At 42.4% G+C, this 19596-nt stretch overlaps 1 protein-coding gene across 3 annotated transcripts in view; it reads right to left on the bottom strand.

The window, feature by feature from the left end:
- tmem106a (transmembrane protein 106A) overlaps nt 1–9290 on the bottom strand; it is a 19446-nt gene extending 10156 nt beyond the window's left edge. For 2 of the 3 annotated variants that reach the window (XM_060939872.1, XM_060939873.1), the window contains exons 1-2: nt 9108–9290; nt 3589–3770 (exon numbers count right to left, since the gene is read on the bottom strand). In XM_060939872.1, the coding sequence (XP_060795855.1) occupies nt 3589–3706 (118 nt within the window). In that variant the 5' untranslated portion in view covers nt 3707–3770; nt 9108–9290. The remainder of the gene's footprint in view (nt 1–3588; nt 3771–9107) is intronic. The other variant, XM_060939874.1, reaches the window with a different exon arrangement.
- Between the last annotated feature and the right edge of the window lie 10306 nt (nt 9291–19596).

The following is a 19596-nucleotide window of genomic DNA, read 5'->3' as shown; positions in this document are numbered from 1 at the left end:
GTTATACAAGAAATTCATGAGGTTATATGAAAGTTGAGTTTAGGAAAGTCTATTGGTGGCATTACAAAAATAGTGGAGTGTTCGTATACCCAAAACTATTACTTCTGATCACTACGTTTGGAAAAAACCTTAGCAAACACAAAAATCAGAAAAATGAAAATAATGGCTTCCCTGATATAGTGGACACTGAAACAGGCAGGCAGGATCAATGTGACTTTCGTTTATTTTTTAAACTGTCACTTTACACAAAACATGCTTTTCAGCAGTTTCAAAATGAACTGTGTGCCACTGCACTGACATGATTTCAGCCAGGGGAAGAGATACTTAATCCCTGACACACAGACAGCACCTTCCCTGGCGTCGCTCTCCATTCAAACCGGCACTTGATCACGCCCCTGCTGCCACAGTTTAAAAGAACCATATACTGTCTTGCTCAACGAAATAAACTGCACAGTATGATAGCGAATCGAGAGGTTATTCACCAGACGTTGTGCAATATAGGTGTATAGTCTAATTACACACACATTTTCACTCAGCAGTCTTCACCATCGCAATGATAAAAAAAGGACCTTCTATGTAAAACCATCTAATGCACAGGAATAATATTTACATTGCGAAATCAATACATAATTTTCATTACGACTAACGAATATTGGCTAGAATACGCTCAATGAAAAACGGATATCAACAAGATGAGTGGCCAAGCTCAAGTTCGCCTCAAAAAGATACATATTTGGGCTAATTGCAGCAGGTTCTTCACTAATTACAATATTCACGATAGGGAGAAACATACTAACCAGCATTTGTTGTGTAGGATCCATTGGCTCCGTCATATTTTCTGTCACAACTTGAGTACTAGGGCGGCACGGTGGCGTAGTGGTTAGCGCTGTCGCCTCACAGCAAGAAGGTCCGGGTTCGAGCCCCATGGCCGGCGAGGGCCTTTCTGTGTGGAGTTTGCATGTTCTCCCCGTGTCCGCGTGGGTTTCCTCCGGGTGCTCCGGTTTCCCCCACAGTCCAAAGACATGCAGGTTAGGTTAACTGGTGACTCTAAATTGACCGTAGGTGTGAATGTGAGTGTGAATGGTTGTCTGTGTCTATGTGTCAGCCCTGTGATGACCTGGCGACTTGTCCAGGGTGTACCCCGCCTTTCGCCCGTAGTCAGCTGGGATAGGCTCCAGCTCGCCTGCAGAACAGGATAAAGCGGCTAGAGGAGATGAGATGAGAACTTGAGTACTGAAGTTCCAATGCAAATGTCGTGATTAGCTCCTCGTCTCCCAGCAAAATTATGTAACTGGGTCAGTGCCCAGTCACTGAAAACATGTGCACACCGGACTTCCTCTTTCTGTTTGACTGTGCAAAGCACGCGATTTCTTGCACATTATTTCCTAAGGAATCCCCTCAAAATAAATAACTTCCCAGCCACAGAATGGCCTGTTTTATTTTTTGAGATATTACAGAATTAAACATATGACCAAATTTCAGAGGGAACTAAATTTCACCGATTTTATGAAATCGAAAGGCCGTCTTGCTTTAAGATATTATGTGAAAGAAATATATGTTAGTTACCAGCTGGGAGGTCCGTATCGTGAAATACCGTGACCGAGGTCTTGAAAGCACTGACCAAGGCCCTCTGGGCCGAGGTCAGTATTCAAGGCCGAGGTCATGGTATTTCACCATATGGACCGACCTTAAGCTGGTAAATAATATATATTTTTTCTTTACCAAATTCTAACAGAAAACGAGGGCGCCCGAAAGGGAAAACCGAGCCGAACCGCCATTTTGAATCCTCATTCACAGCTGTAATGCAAATTGCTTTCTCCTCGGTATACAAGTGCACTTCCATGGCAGGAAAACAACTACATTTTGCCGCCTATGTAGTCCCCTATTTATACAAATAGGAGTCATTCAGGATTCAGCCATGTTTTTGCTCGGCGTTAGCAACAGTTACAGGTTTATAGCTTCCTCCTGAAATGTTTTCTTTTATTTCTTCTTCCTCAGGGTAGTAAAACTCGCTTTCGCTGTGAACACTGTCATTATCGCTATCCATGATATAAAATTAATGCTATTCTCCTGAGAAATGTGAAAATAAATGTTGACAAAAATTGCTACGTTTGTTGTTGTTGTTGTGAACGAGCGAGTCGCCAGAGGTCCGTAACTGGGGTCTGTACCACAGGATACGGACCTGCTCACCAGCCAATCAGAGCGTGGGATTTGATAGAAACTGGACCGCGAAAAAAATAAGATACGATATTTCTTGTGAAGACACATTAAAGCCATTTTATTTTCAGAACTGTTTGAGTCTGCTTTTGGGTCCAAATCTGCTCATTTGGCCATCGGCCGTGATATCTTTATTAAGTGAATTTTTTTCCGCAAATGCAATATACAAAATAATGAGCACCGCAATAACTGAAGACACCTTCCCTTATGAGAATAAGAACACGGTCTCTGCTTGTAATGTCTAGAAAGGAAGGTTGGAAATGCTTATAGAGGAATATTGGATTTCCCCATTCAGAACATTTCAAGCTCCTATATATTCTTAAGTTTATGCATGTGGACTTATCGGGCGGCATGGTGGTGTAGTGGTTAGCACTGTCGCCTCACAGCAAGAAGATTCTGGGTTCGAGCCCAGTAGCAGACAGGGGCCTTTCTGTGTGGAGTTTGCATGTTCTTCCCGTGTCCGCATGGGTTTCCTCCGGGTGCTCCGGTTTCCCCCACAGTCCAAAGACATGCAGGTTAGGCTAACTGGTGGCTCTAAATTGACCGTAGGTGTGAATGGTTGTTTGTCTCTATGTGTCAGCCCTGCGATGACCTGGCTAATTGTCCAGGGTGTACCCCGCCTCTTGCCCATAGTCAGCTGGGATAGGCTCCAGCTTGCCTGCGACCCTGCACAGGATTAGCGGTTACGGATGGATGTGGACTTCTCTTCAAAAGACGTTCGTTAGATCTCAGGTTTTACCAAAGATACAAATGTGGACACATATCTATTACAAAATATCTCTGTGTTTCTGCAACTATTTCTGTGCAAGTTTTGAGGTCTTGTTGTTTTGCTGAAAAATCCATCTACAGGCAAGGCTTAACTCCCAGGTAGAGGAAATGAGGTTTTAAGATAAAATATCTTGGTACTTCGCAGAATTCTGCATACCATCAAAAAGAGCCCATGGATTAGTAGCTACAGAGCATCAGTTGGGCACCACCATATTTTACCACGGGTCTGAGCTTTTCTTTCTGTGCAGGTTCCATCATATTAGCTGATGGTGTGCACTGACAATGTTTTATTTTGGTCTCACTTGATCACACCACTTTTTTCCTAAGGAGGACAACTGCATCGTTTTTATTTTGTTTTTTGTTTGTTTAAATATTATTTAAAAGTAATGTATTTTTTATTAATGTCATTTTTGTACATTGTCCTGAAAGGTACCCATAAAGCTGGAACTGACCGTATGGGGTCCTACCTGTGACTGTTGTAACCTTTGTAGGAAGATATTCCCTTTTAATTACCAACATGAGGAAAAATATTTTCCTTTATTAATTGGTTTGTCATAAACACAACTAAATGCAAAGTTTGGGAATCTTATAAATGAAGCCTACTTCTAGATATTCGTCCTGAGCCCTGGCAGGTAGGACACACATCCCAGTGCTGGTCTCCTGTGATGCTGCCGTAGTCCATCCACCTGGAGGGTTTCTGTTTGTCTTTATCGTGGGTCATGATGGCTGCTGTACTTACTGAAGAGAAGCTGGACTAATATGACTGTAACTCAAAAAGCCCTGGTCTGTAGAGAAAGAGACAGTGACAAGGCTTGATTAGTAAGCTACAAGTTTATAATTCCTGATGCTCATTTCCAGGAATTTTTGTTTCATTTCCTATAGGTTTAACTGTGAAAATATTAGATTACTAGACTGTAAACACAATGCCATTAATCGACATTAAATACAATGCCAAGAAGAGTAATATAATGATTATTAGAAGTAAAGATGATAAGAAATTGCCCATTCCTAATTTTTTCTTGTCTGGTATAGCTCTCAGCATATGCAGTGAGGCTAAGTATCTGGGCCATTACATAACTGATGATGTGTCTGATGATTGTGATATCTATAGACCAGAGGTGGGCAAACTACGGCCTGCGGGCCACATCCGGCCCGTTGGCGTTTTTAATCCGGCCCGCGGAAGACAATCATATAAACACGATTGAGCAGATCTATAAACTATAAGCATCAGTGTTATCACGTAGACAGGTGTTCTAGAGATCCATCTTTCCAGTCAGTCGTATTCACGCGAGATTACATTTGCAGAGTGGTGCAGCGCGTGCCATGGAAATCATTCTGGCGCCCGTGCCACTGATGATCTCGAGAACACAGGATAAAACTTTACAATGAGTGGTCCTAAAAAAAGAAAAGTGGACAGTGAGTGCAGAGTGTTCAATAAAGAATGGACAACTAAATATTTTTTTGCTGAAGTCCGATCAAAGGCTGTATGCCTTATTTGCAAAGAAACCGTTGCAGTTTTAAAGGAATATAACATCAAACGGCACTTTTCCTCCAAGCATGCTAATTATGCTAACAACCAGTCAGCGCAAGCACGGACGAATACAGCTCAGCGGTTGCTGAGTGAATGTGAGTATTAACACTTTCTCTTTTTAAAACTATGTTGGAGCTGTAATAAGATGGTAGTCACACGTTTACAGACATAATAATATAAAAAGTATAACTCTTAGTAATTTTGGTTGTCGTGGGTGGCTGCTGTAGTGCTGGTGTTTGTTTTTATGTGTATATATTTTTTTATGTGCCAATCTATTGAACTGCAAGCATTTTTCTGCTCTGTCTTTGTTGACTGAGAACTAAAATAAATGTCAATCTGATCTGCATTTGGGTCTCTGTCAGTGAAGGCCTTACAATAACACTAAAGCTTTTCCGGTTTATGTTCGATATGTATGAATTTGGTGTTGGCCCGGCCCGCCTGGCAAATTTCAAAAGTCAATGTGGCCCCTGAGCCAAAAAGTTTGCCCACCCCTGCTATAGACAGTATCGAATGGTATATGCTCAAGCTAACATGCTTATAAGAAAATTTGGAATGTGTTCATCCTATGTTAAAGTAGCACTTTTTAAAGCATTTTGTATGCCGATGTACACTGCCCATCTGTGGAGGAGATATAAGAGTAGTAGCATCCATAAGCTCCATGTGGCATATAATGATGGAATGAGGCTGTTATTAAAAGTGCCCAGATGGAGTAGTGGTAGTTGTGCAAGTTGATGTCCCCACATGTCCTGCTGTACTCAGGAATCTTATGTACAGATGTATGTGTAGGTTAACAGCGTCTAGCAATGGTATAATTGTAGCCTTAGTGAATCCTGCAATGAGTGCAGTTAGATTTACCTCCACATTGTGGTACCATTGGAGATGCAGTCTGTATTGTATGTGACGACCTGAGTTTTTCATGGATGTCTATGACTTTTTTTTAGTTGTTTATTTTTTACTAAATCTATAATATGTCTGTATGTCTTTTTATGTAGTTATGTATCTATGGACCACTCTTGTGTCTGAAATAAAGGTTGATTGATTGATTGTGAATTGGACTATTTTGAAGGCATTTATAATAAATCTAGAAATCTGGAAAACTTTGACCTCAGATTATATAGAGCGGCGGCTACAATTATCGACACCTTTTCAGATTTACCAATAAAAAACAAACAAACAATCTTACAAAGGCGAGTTTTAGTTACAACAGTTATTACTGGTTAATTAATCAACCGGAAGACACCCCCCTTTGATCTTGTCGTCTGATGACACAGCTCGTTACCCAAGATGGAATTTTTTTAGCACGATCAACAATTTGAGGAAAGCCCGGACATTATCATCGCAGGTAAGCATGGTGGAAAGATCATGGACATGTTTTTACTTATCAAATTCACCGATATTTCATGATCTCCTTGTCAAAACCTACTTTGTTTCTTACTCTTTCATTTGACAGTCACCATTTTGTATCTAAACGTGCGTTTGAGAAGTCACGTGAGGTGTCGATAATAGTGATCACTTTCACCGGTGTCTGCCATTATCGACACCCTGTGGAATTAAGTGACATTTACAACCGTTATGTATCGATCTTTGTGTAACATTGTTGAAGTAGATGAAGTACTTTAAAAAAAAAAAAGGGTTGTGATTTATATATTTTTTTCTGATTCATAACAGAATGGAATGTTTATAGAGTATTTGGAATCTTATTGCAAGAAACAGAATTAGACCAGAATTAAATTCCTAGCATATAAAAAATTACATGCTTGAAATATTCAGATTTTTCTATTCCATTCAGAATTTTTTTTGTAGTTTGTTGTAAATATCTACCACACATTATAATATCAGTAGACATTACTGTGCTGTGAGGCAACCGTGCTAACCACTACACCACCGTGGGCGGCACGGTGGTGTAGTGGTTAGCACGGTTGCCTCACAGCAAGAAGGTTTCTGTGTGGAGTTTGCATGTTCTCCCCGTGTCTGCATGGATTTCCTCCGGGTGCTCCGGTTTCCCCCACAATCCAGAGACATGCAGTTAGGTTGACGTGGGGCGGCCTTGAGCTGAGGTGCCCTTGAGCAAGGTACCTGACCCCTGACTGCTCCCTGGGCACTCTGGTGTGGCTGCCCACTGCTCTGAGTGTGTGCGTGTGTTCACTGCTTCAGATGGGTTAAATGCAGAGGATGAATTTCACTGTGCTTGAAGTGTGCATGTGACGAATAAAGGTTTCTTCTTCTTCTTTCATATTTTTAGATGTGAATTTAAAATCTTAATTAAAAAAAAAAACACTTGTTTGAAAATACTGAAGCTTCATCAATCTGAACCTAACTGCAACAAATTAAAGCATTGTTTGAATTATTGGTGAACTACAAAACTAGAAATTAATACAAACAACAAATGCTTAACAAAACGTGATCACCAAAAATGCTTAGACAGTGGGTAGAAAGTGGAACAAAAAGATTTTCTGACGCAGGTTAAACATTCAGTTCATTGGTTTACAAACATTAAAATTACTTCCTCATTTACGTAAGCACCAACAATGATATATTTATATATAAAATATTTTGTACTAAATATGTGCATCCATCCATTATCTGTAGCCACTTATCCTGTTCTACAGGGTCACAGGCAAGCTGGTGGTGAGAGGTGGGGTACACCCTGGACAAGTCGCCAGGTTATCGCAGGGCTGACACGGAGACAAACCACCATTCACACTCACATTCACACCTACGGTCAATTTAGAGCCACCAATTAGCCTAACCTGCATGTCTTTGGACTGTGGGGGAAACCAGAGCACCCGCAGTAAACCCACGCAGACACGGGGAGAACATGCAAACTCCACACAGAAAGGCCTCCGTCGGCCGCTGGGCTCGAACCCAGAATCTCCTTGCCGTGAGGCGACAGTGCTAACCACTACACCACCGTGCTGCCTAAATATGTGCATGTAAAACAATTTTTAAATAAAAACTATGTTCTGTTAACTTAATACCACGCACCAATTTTTTTTTAAATAAATAAGCATCTGGATGTCGATAATTGTGGAACGGTGTCACGTGATCTGATACGCTAAGTAATTGGGAATCAACTCTGTTTTTTCCCCCCAGTGGAAGTTTGAGTAATTGTTCATGTGCAATTTATGTATTGAAAGTCTTTTCTACTTTTGCAATGGCCAAAAGATCGTTAAAAGTGTCGATAATTGTAGCCACGCTCTAATGACTTTTTTGTCAAAACTGCAATAGTGATGGGGTTTTTTTGGAATAGAAAAAAAATACTTTGCCTCTTACATTTCTGAACCTCCCACGACACGGTCACTTTAGTTAAAGCTAAACACCTAGACTATGTAGGCTACAGTTTATAGAAGAAGAAACCTTTATTGTATGCACACTTCAAGCACAGTGAAATTCATCCTCTCCATTTAACCCATCTGAAGCAGTGAACACATGCGCACACACCCAGAGCAGTGGGCAGCCACACCAGAGCGCCCGGGGAGCAGTCAGGGGTCAGGTACCTTGCTCAAGGACACTTCGCCCCAAGGCCGCTCCACGTCAACCTAACTGCATGTCTTTGGACTGTGGGGGAAACCAGAGCACCTGGAGGAAACCCACGCAGACACGGAGAGAACATGCAAACTCCACACAGAAAGGCCCTCGTCGGCCGCTGGGTTCGAACCCAGAACCTGGTTCATAACCTGGTTATACTAACCAGATCATGATTCAGTGACTAGCCAACAATTTTTCATGGAGCCATTACATTACATTACATGGCATTTAACAGATACTCTTATCCAGAGCAATATACAAGTGTAAAAGTCAGGTACAAGAAGTGCTGAATTTCTAGGTAAGACAGTTCTAGTGCTAAATGTACAAGTGAGAGAACAACACTTAGTGTAATAGTCTGTTGAAGTAACAACAATCAGCCAAGGAAAACAAGCCAACCATACAAATGAGCTGACAAAGCACATAGAGAAAGATAAAACTCCAACAAAACACTAAGTGATCATGACCAGGTTAGACAGCACACAGCCTGGGTTGGTCAACTTGACTGCTGCCTGATTACACAGTGGGTAAAGGCATGAACACAGCCGTGCTTGAAAGTTTGTGAACCGTTTAGAATTTTCTATATTTCTTATTCTTTAGGGCTTTTCGGAAAATGTGATGTTTTAGGTCATGTTTACGCAGAAATATAGAAAATTCTAAAGGGTTCACAAACATTCAAGCACCGCTGTACGTACAGGCCCACTAAAGTCCAGAAAGGTGACATCGTTTATCTTGTGCGCACAAGTACAAGTGATTTCAATAACTCGTGCACACAAGATTAAAAATGTCTCCTTTCGTGACTTTAAAGTTTCAGTTCCCAAATCACATTTTCTCCTCGCTGATATCACGTTCTGTGTTGTGTTTGGGTAAAAAGTAAACTTTAGAGATGCTCAGTGTGTCTTTAGCCGAACTGTTTTAAGCAAATATATATATTAAAATGATTATAATGATACATAGTGCTGTGTTATTCATTTTAAATGTTGTTTTGACAGTGTTATCTGCTGCCATGTAATCTACATTAGAAATAATCATCATGCGCCAAACTTTTGCAAGCTTTTCCACTCACCGCGACGTGTCTGGCTCTCAAACAGACAGTCCACTGGCTTAAAACTGGTCATATATGTTGGTTAATCCCATCTTTAATTTCCGCTTATAAGAAAAAGAAATGCAATAGCTTCCCTTGCAGGCGCACAGACTCGGTCCCTCTTCCTGTGCTGAAGTCGATGCTGCTCGCCGCGCCGTGGCTGCTTTCAGTACGACACTTTATTTACTGAGGACCGATTTCCGGTGATTGTCATATAAGGCGGAACTAATGTTAAGGCAGTGTTACAGCAGGGACACTTTACGGCAGCGGACTGGATGTTTGGACGCAGATAGTAAAGCACGTTCGTGCTGTTGTTAATAGTTGCATGATCGAGCAGACAAAGTTAATATAAAGAAGTGAGCCGACCCTCAATCATTTCACAGGGATGATTCGCAAAAATTACGTATTAATTACGTTTCCTTCCCTCTGTCTCTCTCACCTCTTTCTGGATTATAATTATTAAACCGAACCGTCATGCCCCCCCCCCAAAAAAAACGAGTTTTCCACAACTTTATAAGTTTTTTTTTAACTTGTCTTTTAACTACTGCAAGATTTTTGGGCTCAACTTGTACTTTGATACTTACCACAGCCCCTAATAGGATCTCATATCAGTTACACTAAGTCACTTCTAGCAAGCATTTCTACAGCAAGGGAAATTAAAGGAATTTAGGAAAGGGAGTGGAAGAACTCCAGCCTTGACCTCAACCCCAATGATCACTGTTGGAATGAACTGGAATACTGACCCACGAATGCCTCGCTAATGCTCTCGGGATCTTAACAGTAAAATTCCCACAGCCATGCTCCAAAATCTAGTGGAAAGCCTTCCCAGAAGCTCGGGGGTTATCACAAAGGCAAAGCAGACTAAATTTGGAATGGGACATTCAAAAAACGACATACAACTGTTTTGATGACAGTAGTGAAGAGCACTAGGAATATCAGCTTTTTCACTTACCAGGCCAGGAAATAATTGCTGCTCAATCAATCCATCCATACGAGTTTGTAGAGACCTGACCATCAAACTCATATGTGGCAGGGCCGTATTACGGACCGGGCCAGTGGGGCCGGCACCCAGGGGCCCGGGGGCGCCCATAGCGATGCCGATGCCAATTGTGACATCAGAGGGCCTCTATTCTCTAGGATCTTATGACTACTTACACTGTTATAGGGCATATCTGAAGAAAACAGAGGGAAGGGGTTGGTTGGTGGGAGGCGGGGGACGGCAATCAGAGGGCCCCTGGCCCTGCTGTAGTGCCTCTCGTGAAAACTCCTGAGGCCGTAACGTCTGCCAACTAGGGGTGCAAGGAAGTAGGGGGAATGCTTTCAGAGGATCCTATGATTATGAAAGCCCCTGCTAAGGGTCGTGACTTCTGGCTATCTGGGGGCCCTAGAGAGAGCCCTAACGGGAAAGCGTACTGTTAAGAGTAGCACCAAATTCTGGGCCCTATGGACCTAGCTCAAATGGACCCCCCCCCCTACAAAAAAAAAAACTGACTCCCTATGGGGCCCCCTGATACGTAGGGCCCTGGTGACTGAGTCCCACTTTCCCCCCTACTTCGACGCCCCTGAAGAGAGCCCTCTGATTACAAACGTCCTTACAAAGGGCCTCTGGTTTACCAAGGGTTTTGGTGTTGGGGTTCATTTTTGTTCCTTACTTCATGTCATGTCATAGGCAGATAACAACATGCCTTGTGTGCCTCACGCCGGGGACACATACACGCGAATTTGGCAAAGCAAAGCGAAATTCGCCATTCATTCCTATGAGGGAAGCGAAGTGGGGCGAAGGCAAGCGAACAGGGCGAAGCGAAGTGAAAATATTTGGCCAAGTTTAATATTATGCAAATGAGGAGCGAATTTCGCCTGCGGCGGCCAATCAAATCAACAACATAAATGTTTTAATCGATTTGATTCGCCGCTACGACCTCAAAGCCGTTGTAAGGACTAGTGTATTTTCAGTGAGAAATTTCGGAAGTCTAAGTGAAAATCTAATATCGATTGACTGACCAGAAGGGGCGGAGACTTGGGCTCTCTATATAGGCTCCTTGCTTCAGTACTCCTCACAACATTCTGACTGTTCAGCTTGACAACTTGCTCTGTGTTCAGCCTGTTCAACCAGACTTGTTCAGCAGTTTAGCATCCAACAGCCTTTTTAAAGGCTTATATCCATTTATATATTATATTATATTATATTATATTATATTATATTATATTATCTCATCTCATTATCTCTAGCCGCTTTATCCTTCTACAGGGTCGCAGGCAAGCTGGAGCCTATCCCAGCTGACTATGGGCGAAAGGCGGGGTACACCCTGGACAAGTTGCCAGGTCATCACAGGGCTGACACATAGACACAGACAACCATTCACACTCACACCTACGGTCAATTTAGAGTCACCAGTTAACCTAACCTGCATGTCTTTGGACTGTGGGGGAAACCGGAGCACCCGGAGGAAACCCACGCGGACACGGGGAGAACATGCAAACTCCGCACAGAAAGGCCCTCGCCGGCCCTCGCCGGCCCCGGGGCTCGAACCCAGGACCTTCTTGCTGTGAGGCGACAGCGCTAACCACTACACCACCGTGCCGCCGATATTATATTATAAACATCACTGCACATTCAAAGGTTCAAAGCCTTTGTAAAAGGCTAGTGCATTTCCAACAGCCTTTGTGAAGGCTCATTGTCTTTAATTATTATATTATATTTCACTTTATTATATTATATATTATATTACTAGAAACAACACTGCACCTTCAAAGGTTCAAACCCTTTTTAAAGGCTCATTGCCTTTAATTATTGTATTGCGTGTGCGTATATATATATATATATATATATATATATATATATATATATATATATATACACATACATACACACAGACACACACACAAAATGGTGCTTGAAAGTCTGTGAACCCTTTAGAATTTTCTATATTTCTGCATAAATATGACCTAAAACATCATCAGATTTTCACACAAGTCCTAAAAGTAGATAAAGAGAACCCAGTTAAACAAATGAGACAAAAATATTGTACTTGGTCATTTATTTATTGAGGAAAATGATCCAATATTACATATCTGTGAGTGGCAAAAGTATGTGACCCTTTGCTTTCAGTATCTGGTGTGACCCCCTTGTGCAGCAATAACTGCAAATAAACGTTTGCGGTAACTGTTGATCAGTCCTGCACACTGGCGTGGAGAAATTTCAGCCCATTCCTCCATACAGAACAGCTTCAACTCTGGGATGTTGGTGGGTTTCCTCACATGAACTGCTCGCTTTAGGTCCTTCCACAACATTTCCATTGGATTGAGGTCAGGACTTTGACTTGGCCATTCCAAAACGTTAAATTTATTCTTCTTTAACCATTCTTTGGTAGAACGGTTTGTGTGCTTAGGGTCGTTGTCTTGTTGCATGACCCACCTTCTCTTGAGATTCAGTTCATGGACAGATGTACTGACATTTTCCTTTAGAATTTGCTGGTATAATTCAGAATTCATTGTTCCATCAATGATGGCAAGCCGTCCTGGCCCAGATGCAGCAAAACAGGCCCAAACCATGATACTACCACCACATTTCACAGATGGGATAAGGTTCTTATGCTGGAATGTAGTGTTTTCCTTTCTCCAAACATAACGCTTCTCATTTAAACCAAAAAGTTCTATTTTGGTCTCATCTGTCCACAAAACATTTTTCCAATAGCCTTCTGGCTTGTCCACATGATCATAAGCAAACTGCAGATGAGCAGCAGTGTTCTTTTTGGAGAGCAGTGGCTTTCTCCTTGCAACCCTGCCATGCACACCATTGTTGTTCAGTGTTCTCCTGATGGTGGACTCATGAACATTAACATTAGCCAATGTGAGAGAGGCCTTCAGTTGCTTAGAAGTTACCCTGGGGACCTTTGTGACCTCGCCGACTATTACACGCCTTGCTCTTGGAGTGATCTTTGTTGGTCGACCACTCCTGGGGAGGGTAACATCTCATCTCATCTCATTATCTCTAGCCGCTTTATCCTTCTACAGGGTCGCAGGCAAGCTGGAGCCTATCCCAGCTGACTACGGGCGAAAGGCGGGGTACACCCTGGACAAGTCGCCAGGTCATCACAGGGCTGACACATAGACACAGACAACCATTCACACTCACATTCACACCTACGGTCAATTTAGAGTCACCAGTTAACCTAACCTGCATGTCTTTGGACTGTGGGGGAAACCGGAGCACCCGGAGGAAACCCACGCGGACACGGGGAGAACATGCAAACTCCACACAGAAAGGCCCTCGCTGGCCCCGGGGCTCGAACCCAGGACCTTCTTGCTGTGAGGCGACAGCGCTAACCACTACACCACCGTGCCGCCCGGGGGGGGTAACAATGGTCTTGAATTTCCTCCATTTGTACACAATCTGTCTGACTGTGGATCGGTGGAGTCCAAACTCTTTGGAGATGGTTTTGTAACCTTTTCCAGCCTGATGAGCATCAACAATGCTTTCTCTGAGCTCCTCAGAAATCTCCTTTGTTCGTGCCATGATACACTTCCACAAACTTGTGTTGTAAAGATCAGACTTTGATAGAGCCCTGTTCTTTAAATAAAACAGGGTGCCCACTCACACCTGATTGTCATCCCATTGATTGAAAACACCTGACTCAAATTTCACCTTCAAATTAACTGCTAATCCTAGAGGTTCACATACTTTTGCCACTCACAGATATGTAATACTGGATCATTTGCCTCAATAAATAAATGACCAAGTATAATTTTTTGTCTCATTTGTTTAACTGGGTTCTCTTTTTCTACTTTTAGGACTTGTGTGAAAATCTGATGATGTTTCAGGTCATATTTATGCAGAAATACAGAAAATTCTAAAGGGTTCACAAACTTTCAAGCACCACTGTGTATATATATATATATATATATATATATATATATATATATATATATATATACTTATTATTATCATCAGTTGTGAGAAATTTAGGAAGTCCCAGTGAAAATCCAATAGATATAACACTCCCACATTACACTTGGCATCAGTAATATGGATTGCAAACAAAAAAGTGGGGCTTCAAAACAAAAAGCCAAAAAAATTAGGGAGGCAAAGCAGACCGATATTTTAAAAAATGTGCCTCTGATTTCTAACTTTTTCGACAAGCCTCAAGATTCAAGTATTGATAATGTCATCAGTGGCCCGAGTTGTAGCAATGTAGAGATCACTACTGGCTTGATCATACAGGAGCCCTCACAGACCCAATCAAGCGTAGACCCGACCTCTCAGGCTCAGGCCTCAGGCCCACAATCAGACCAGGCATCGCCTGAGAAAGTGTTTCCAAGTGAGGAGGAGTGCACGGAGCCCAGTTTCACACCAGAAGCTTGGGACTCCAACTCCAGTTGTGAAACAATGACCCTGCTTTACGGCCAAATACCACAACCGACCAAGACTGCACTCTTGTTAGTACAGGAGACTCACTGTCAGACCAGGCATCGCCTGAGAAAGTCTTGTCAAGTCAGAAGGGGTACACCGAGACCAGTATCACACCAGAAGCTGGGGGCTCAAACTCCTGGTGTGAAACAGATAATGACCCTGCTTTATGGCCAAGTTCCATTACTGAACAAGCCAAGTCGATTCTGGTTAGTAGAGGAGCAGCTGCTTTTCAAAATCGAAGTGAAAAGTACCCTGCCTCAAGTAGGGATAGGACAATGGGGGGCATGACTAGGAGTTTCACAAATTCCTTACTCAAATGTTCTCTACCTAATGGCCAATCTGTGACTAGGCAGTGGCAACTTTACTCCCCTTCAACTGGTTGCATCTTTTGTTTTGCTTGCAAGCTATTTTCAAGTAAGCACAATGTGTTTGTCCACAGGTTTTCTGATTGGAAACATTCTGAGCGTATCGGTGAGCATGAGAGGCATGAGGAGCATATGGCTTGCATGCTAGCATTACACAATCGCTCCAAAAACACAGGAAGAGTTGATTCTGATCTTGTCAAACAAATGGATGCAGAGAGGAAATACTGACGGGAAGTTTTGAAAAGGAGTTGTTGCTGTAATCCAGTTTTTGGGGGAGAGGGGCCTTGCTTTCAGGGGAGACGATGAGCAGCTGGGATCACCTCACAATGGTAATTTCTTGGGCATTGTCGAACTGCTGGCCAAATTTGACCCTTTTCTAGCCAACCATCTCCAAAGGTTTGGAGGCAAGGGCAAAGGCTCTGTGTCCTACCTCTCATCAACAATCTGTGAGGAATTTATCCACTTAATGGGAGAAAGAACAAAGGAAGCAATTATCAGCGAGATTAAAGAGTCCAAATACTTTTCTGTTATAGTTGACTCCACTCCAGACCTTGCTCATGTGGACCAACTCACTTTTATTTTCAGGTTTGTAAATAATGGTGGAGAAGTAGTTGAGCATTTTCTGGCTTTTGAGCCTATTGGAAATCATAGTGGGAGCAGTTTGGCTGAGTGTGTTGTTGCTATGGTGGAGAACTGCTATGGTGGAGACTTAACTAACTGTAGAGGCCAGTCTTATGACAATGCAAGTAATCTCATCTCATCTCATTATCTCTAGCCGCTTTATCCTTCTACAGGGTCGCAGGCAAGCTGGAGCCTATCCCACCTGACTACGGGCGAAAGGCGGGGTACACCCTGGACAAGTCGCCAGGTCATCACAGGGCTGACACATAGACACAGACAACCATTCACACTCACACCTACGGTCAATTTAGAGTCACCAGTTAACCTAACCTGCATGTCTTTGGACTGTGGGGGAAACCGGAGCACCCGGAGGAAACCCACGCGGACACGGGGAGAACATGCAAACTCCACACAGAAAGGCCCTTGCCGGCCCCGGGGCTCGAACCCAGGACCTTCTTGCTGTGAGGCGACAGCACTAACCACTACACCACCGTGCCGCCTCAATGCAAGTAATATGTCAGGAAAGTACAATGGAGTCCAAGCTCATCTGAAATGAATAAACCCATTAATTTGTTATGTCCCCTGTGCAGCACATTCGTTGAATTTAGTCGGTGTCAATGCTGTTGACAGTTGCCCAGAAGCTGGCCATTTCTTTGACTTTGTGCAATCACTATACACATTTTGTACCTCGTCAACACACAGGTGGGGAAAGGTGTTTCGTGATACAGATGTGAAACTCGCATTGAAATCGTTGTCAGGTACTCACTGGAGTTCAAGAGCTGAATCCACAAGGGCTCTTTGGAAATATTATCCACAATTGAGAGAGGCACTGAACAATATTTCCAAAGATTCACAGGAGAAACGTGAAACTAGAAGCGAGGCCTCTGCACTCTGTGGCAAGCTGGACACCCTAGAGATAGCCTTCATGGCACACTTTCGGGATACAATACTGCAGCGGTTCCAAGCCACAAGTCTGCAGTTGCAGAAACATAACATTGACATACACACGGCTACACGGCTTCTCCTTTCACTTCGTGACTTTGTGGCAGAACAGAGAGACAATTTCGCCTTTTTTGAAGGGTCAGCTTTAAATGTTACCCATTCAGTCTCCCAAGACTACAGGCATGACCTCCAGCGCACAAAGAAGCGCAAACGTATGGCTGATGAAAGTGAAGAGCCAGGTGTTGAATTTAGTGGAAAAGAAAAGTTTAGGATTGAAACATTCAATGTTCTAATTGACAAACTCGTGTCCTGTCTTAACCATCGGTTAACTGCATACACACACTGACCAATCTTTTTCATGTTCTTTTCATGCCTGACAATATGTCCAACAGTGAGCTCACTTCAAGGGCCAAATCACTTGCTGCAGCATATCCCACAGATTTGTAGGGACCTGACCATCAAACTCATATGTGGTTCTTTCTCAAACTGTTGCCACAAAGTGTGAAGCAAACAACTGTGTTGGATTTCTGTTACAATTTCCCTTTACTGGAAATAAGGGGCACAAACATGTTCCAGCATGACAGTGGGCATCTGCACAAAGCAAGGTCCATTTGCCAAGTTTGGAGTGAAAAAACTCCAGCCTTGACATCAACCCCAATGATCACTGTTGGAATGAACTGGGATACTGACTCACCGAACATCAGTGCCTCACTAATGTTCTTGGAGTGTTAACAGTAAAATTCCCACAGCCATGCTCCAAAATCTAGTGGAAAGCCTTCCCAGAAGATTGGGAGTTATTACAAAAGCAAAGCAGACTAAATCTGGAATGGGACATTCAAAAAAAGACATACAACTGTTTTGATGACAGTAGTGAAGAGCACTAGGAATATCAGCTTTTTCACTTACCAGGCCAGGAAATAATTGCTGCTCAATCAATCCATCCATACGAGTTTGTAGAGACCTGACCATCAAACTCATATGTGGTTCTTTCTCAGACTGTTGCCACAAAGTGTGAAGTAAACAACTGTGTTGGATTTCTGTTACAATTTCCCTTCACTGCAACTAAGGGGCACAAACATGTTCCAGCATGACAGTGGGCATCTGCACAAAGCAAGGTCCACTTGCCAAGTTTGGAGTGGAAGAACTTCAGCCTTGACCTCAACCCCAATGATCACTGTTGGAATGAACTGGGATACTGACTCACCGAACATCAGTGCCTCACTAATGTTCTTGGAGTCTTAACAGTAAAATTCCCACAGCCATGCTCCAAAATCTAGTGGAAAGCCTTCCCAGAAGATTGGGAGTTATTACAAAAGCAAAGCAGACTAAATCTGGAATGGGACATTTAAAAAAAAAAAAAAAAAAAAAAAAGACATACAACAGTTTTGATGACAATGGTGAAGAGCACTAGGAATACCAGCTTTTTCACTTACCAGGCCAGGAAATAATTGCTGCTCAGTTAAACAAACAAACAAACAAACAAACAAACAAACAAACATAGGCCAAGAGTTTGTAGAGACCTGACCATCAAACTCATATGTGGTTCTTTCTCAAACTGTTGCCACAAAGTGTGAAGCAAATAACTGTGTTGGATTTCTGTTACAATTTCCCTTTACTGGAACTAAGGGGCACAAACATGTTCCAGCATGACAGTGGGCATCTGCACAAAGCAAGGTCCACTTGCGAAGTTTGGAGTGGAAGAACTCCAGCCTTGACCTCAACCCCAATGATCACTGTTGGAATGAACTGGGATACTGACTTACTGAACATCAGTGCCTCACTAATGTTCTTGGAGTCTTAACAGTAAAATTCCCACAGCCATGCTCCAAAATCTAGTGGAAAGCCTTCCCAGAAGATTGGGGGTTATTACAAAAGCAAAGCAGACTAAATCTGGAATGGGACAGTCCAAAAAAAAAAGGACATACAAGTGTTAGGGTCAGATGTCCACTAACTTTAAGCCATGTAATGGCATGGGAACAGCTTCAATGCACCTAAAGGTTTCTGTAAGTACACTGGAGGGTTTGAGTTACTGTTTTGATGACAGTGGTGAAGAGCACTAAAGCTTCAGTTCCAAATCAAGATAAGATTAAGATGTGCTTACTGTGAGAGTTGTAGTATAAGATTTGCATCCACATCAGACTATTCAGTGAGCTCTCATGTGCAGTGGATTAGGCATTATCATCCTGAAAGAGACCACGCCTAACAAGATAGAAATATTTCAGTGATTATTTCCTCCACGGTGACAAGCGGACTATGCCAGCAAACAAGCTACTAGACCCCCTCACTGTAGGGATCAAGCAATCAGGCCTGCATTGTTCTCTTGGTGTAAGTCGCACACGCACTTGCCTACTTACCAACATGCTGAAGGATGACTCATCTGATCATATTACTTTTTTCCACATCTCTGTAGACCAGTGCTTGTGGTTTTTGCACAGGTGAAGTCTCAAATGTGCGTTTGTATTTCTTTGTAATAAGGGCTTTATGTACTGCAACCCTACAATAGTTCTCTTTATGAATTTGTTGAGATTTTTCTTGCTGAAAGTCTCATCACATCCTAAATTTATATTCAGTCACCTGAAGAACAGTTCCTGTTTTTCCTTACAACTCACATTAAAGCATGAGGATCAGTCTGACCGCAATATGCAAAAGATCTAAATGCACATTAATTCGCTGTTCTTAATGAACTCTTTTCAAAACTAATTTGATTATTTTCCTTTTGCCATATTGATCTAAAAATGTAGGTGAACACAGCTTGTCCAGAATTCTTATACATGCCCACTGCATGGGAGATATGTTAAATGCTTAACTGTATCATGCCTGGAAGCATATACAGTATCAGTCAAAAGTTTGGACACACCTAATTCAATGTTTTTTCTTTATTTTTATTCATTAAAAGACACTTCGTGTCTTAAAGTAACAAAGGACTCTCATTTCTCTTTACTTAGTTGAGCAGTTCTTGACAGAATATGAAACTTAACATAATACACAGTTGTTGAATAGGGCTATTTAATGTATTTTTATTATTTACTGTTTGATGGTCTCAAACGTATTTAAGCAGTCAAGAAACTCCACTAATTAACTTCTGACAATGCTGTTAATTGAAAAGCATTCCAGGAGACTACCTCACGAAGCT

The sequence above is a fragment of the Neoarius graeffei genome, chromosome 14 (assembly GCF_027579695.1).
Source record: "Neoarius graeffei isolate fNeoGra1 chromosome 14, fNeoGra1.pri, whole genome shotgun sequence".
NCBI classification, from domain to species: Eukaryota; Metazoa; Chordata; class Actinopteri; order Siluriformes; family Ariidae; genus Neoarius; species Neoarius graeffei.
The sequence above is the reverse complement of the archived record's forward strand: the minus strand, read 5'-3'. Positions and strand labels throughout refer to the sequence as shown.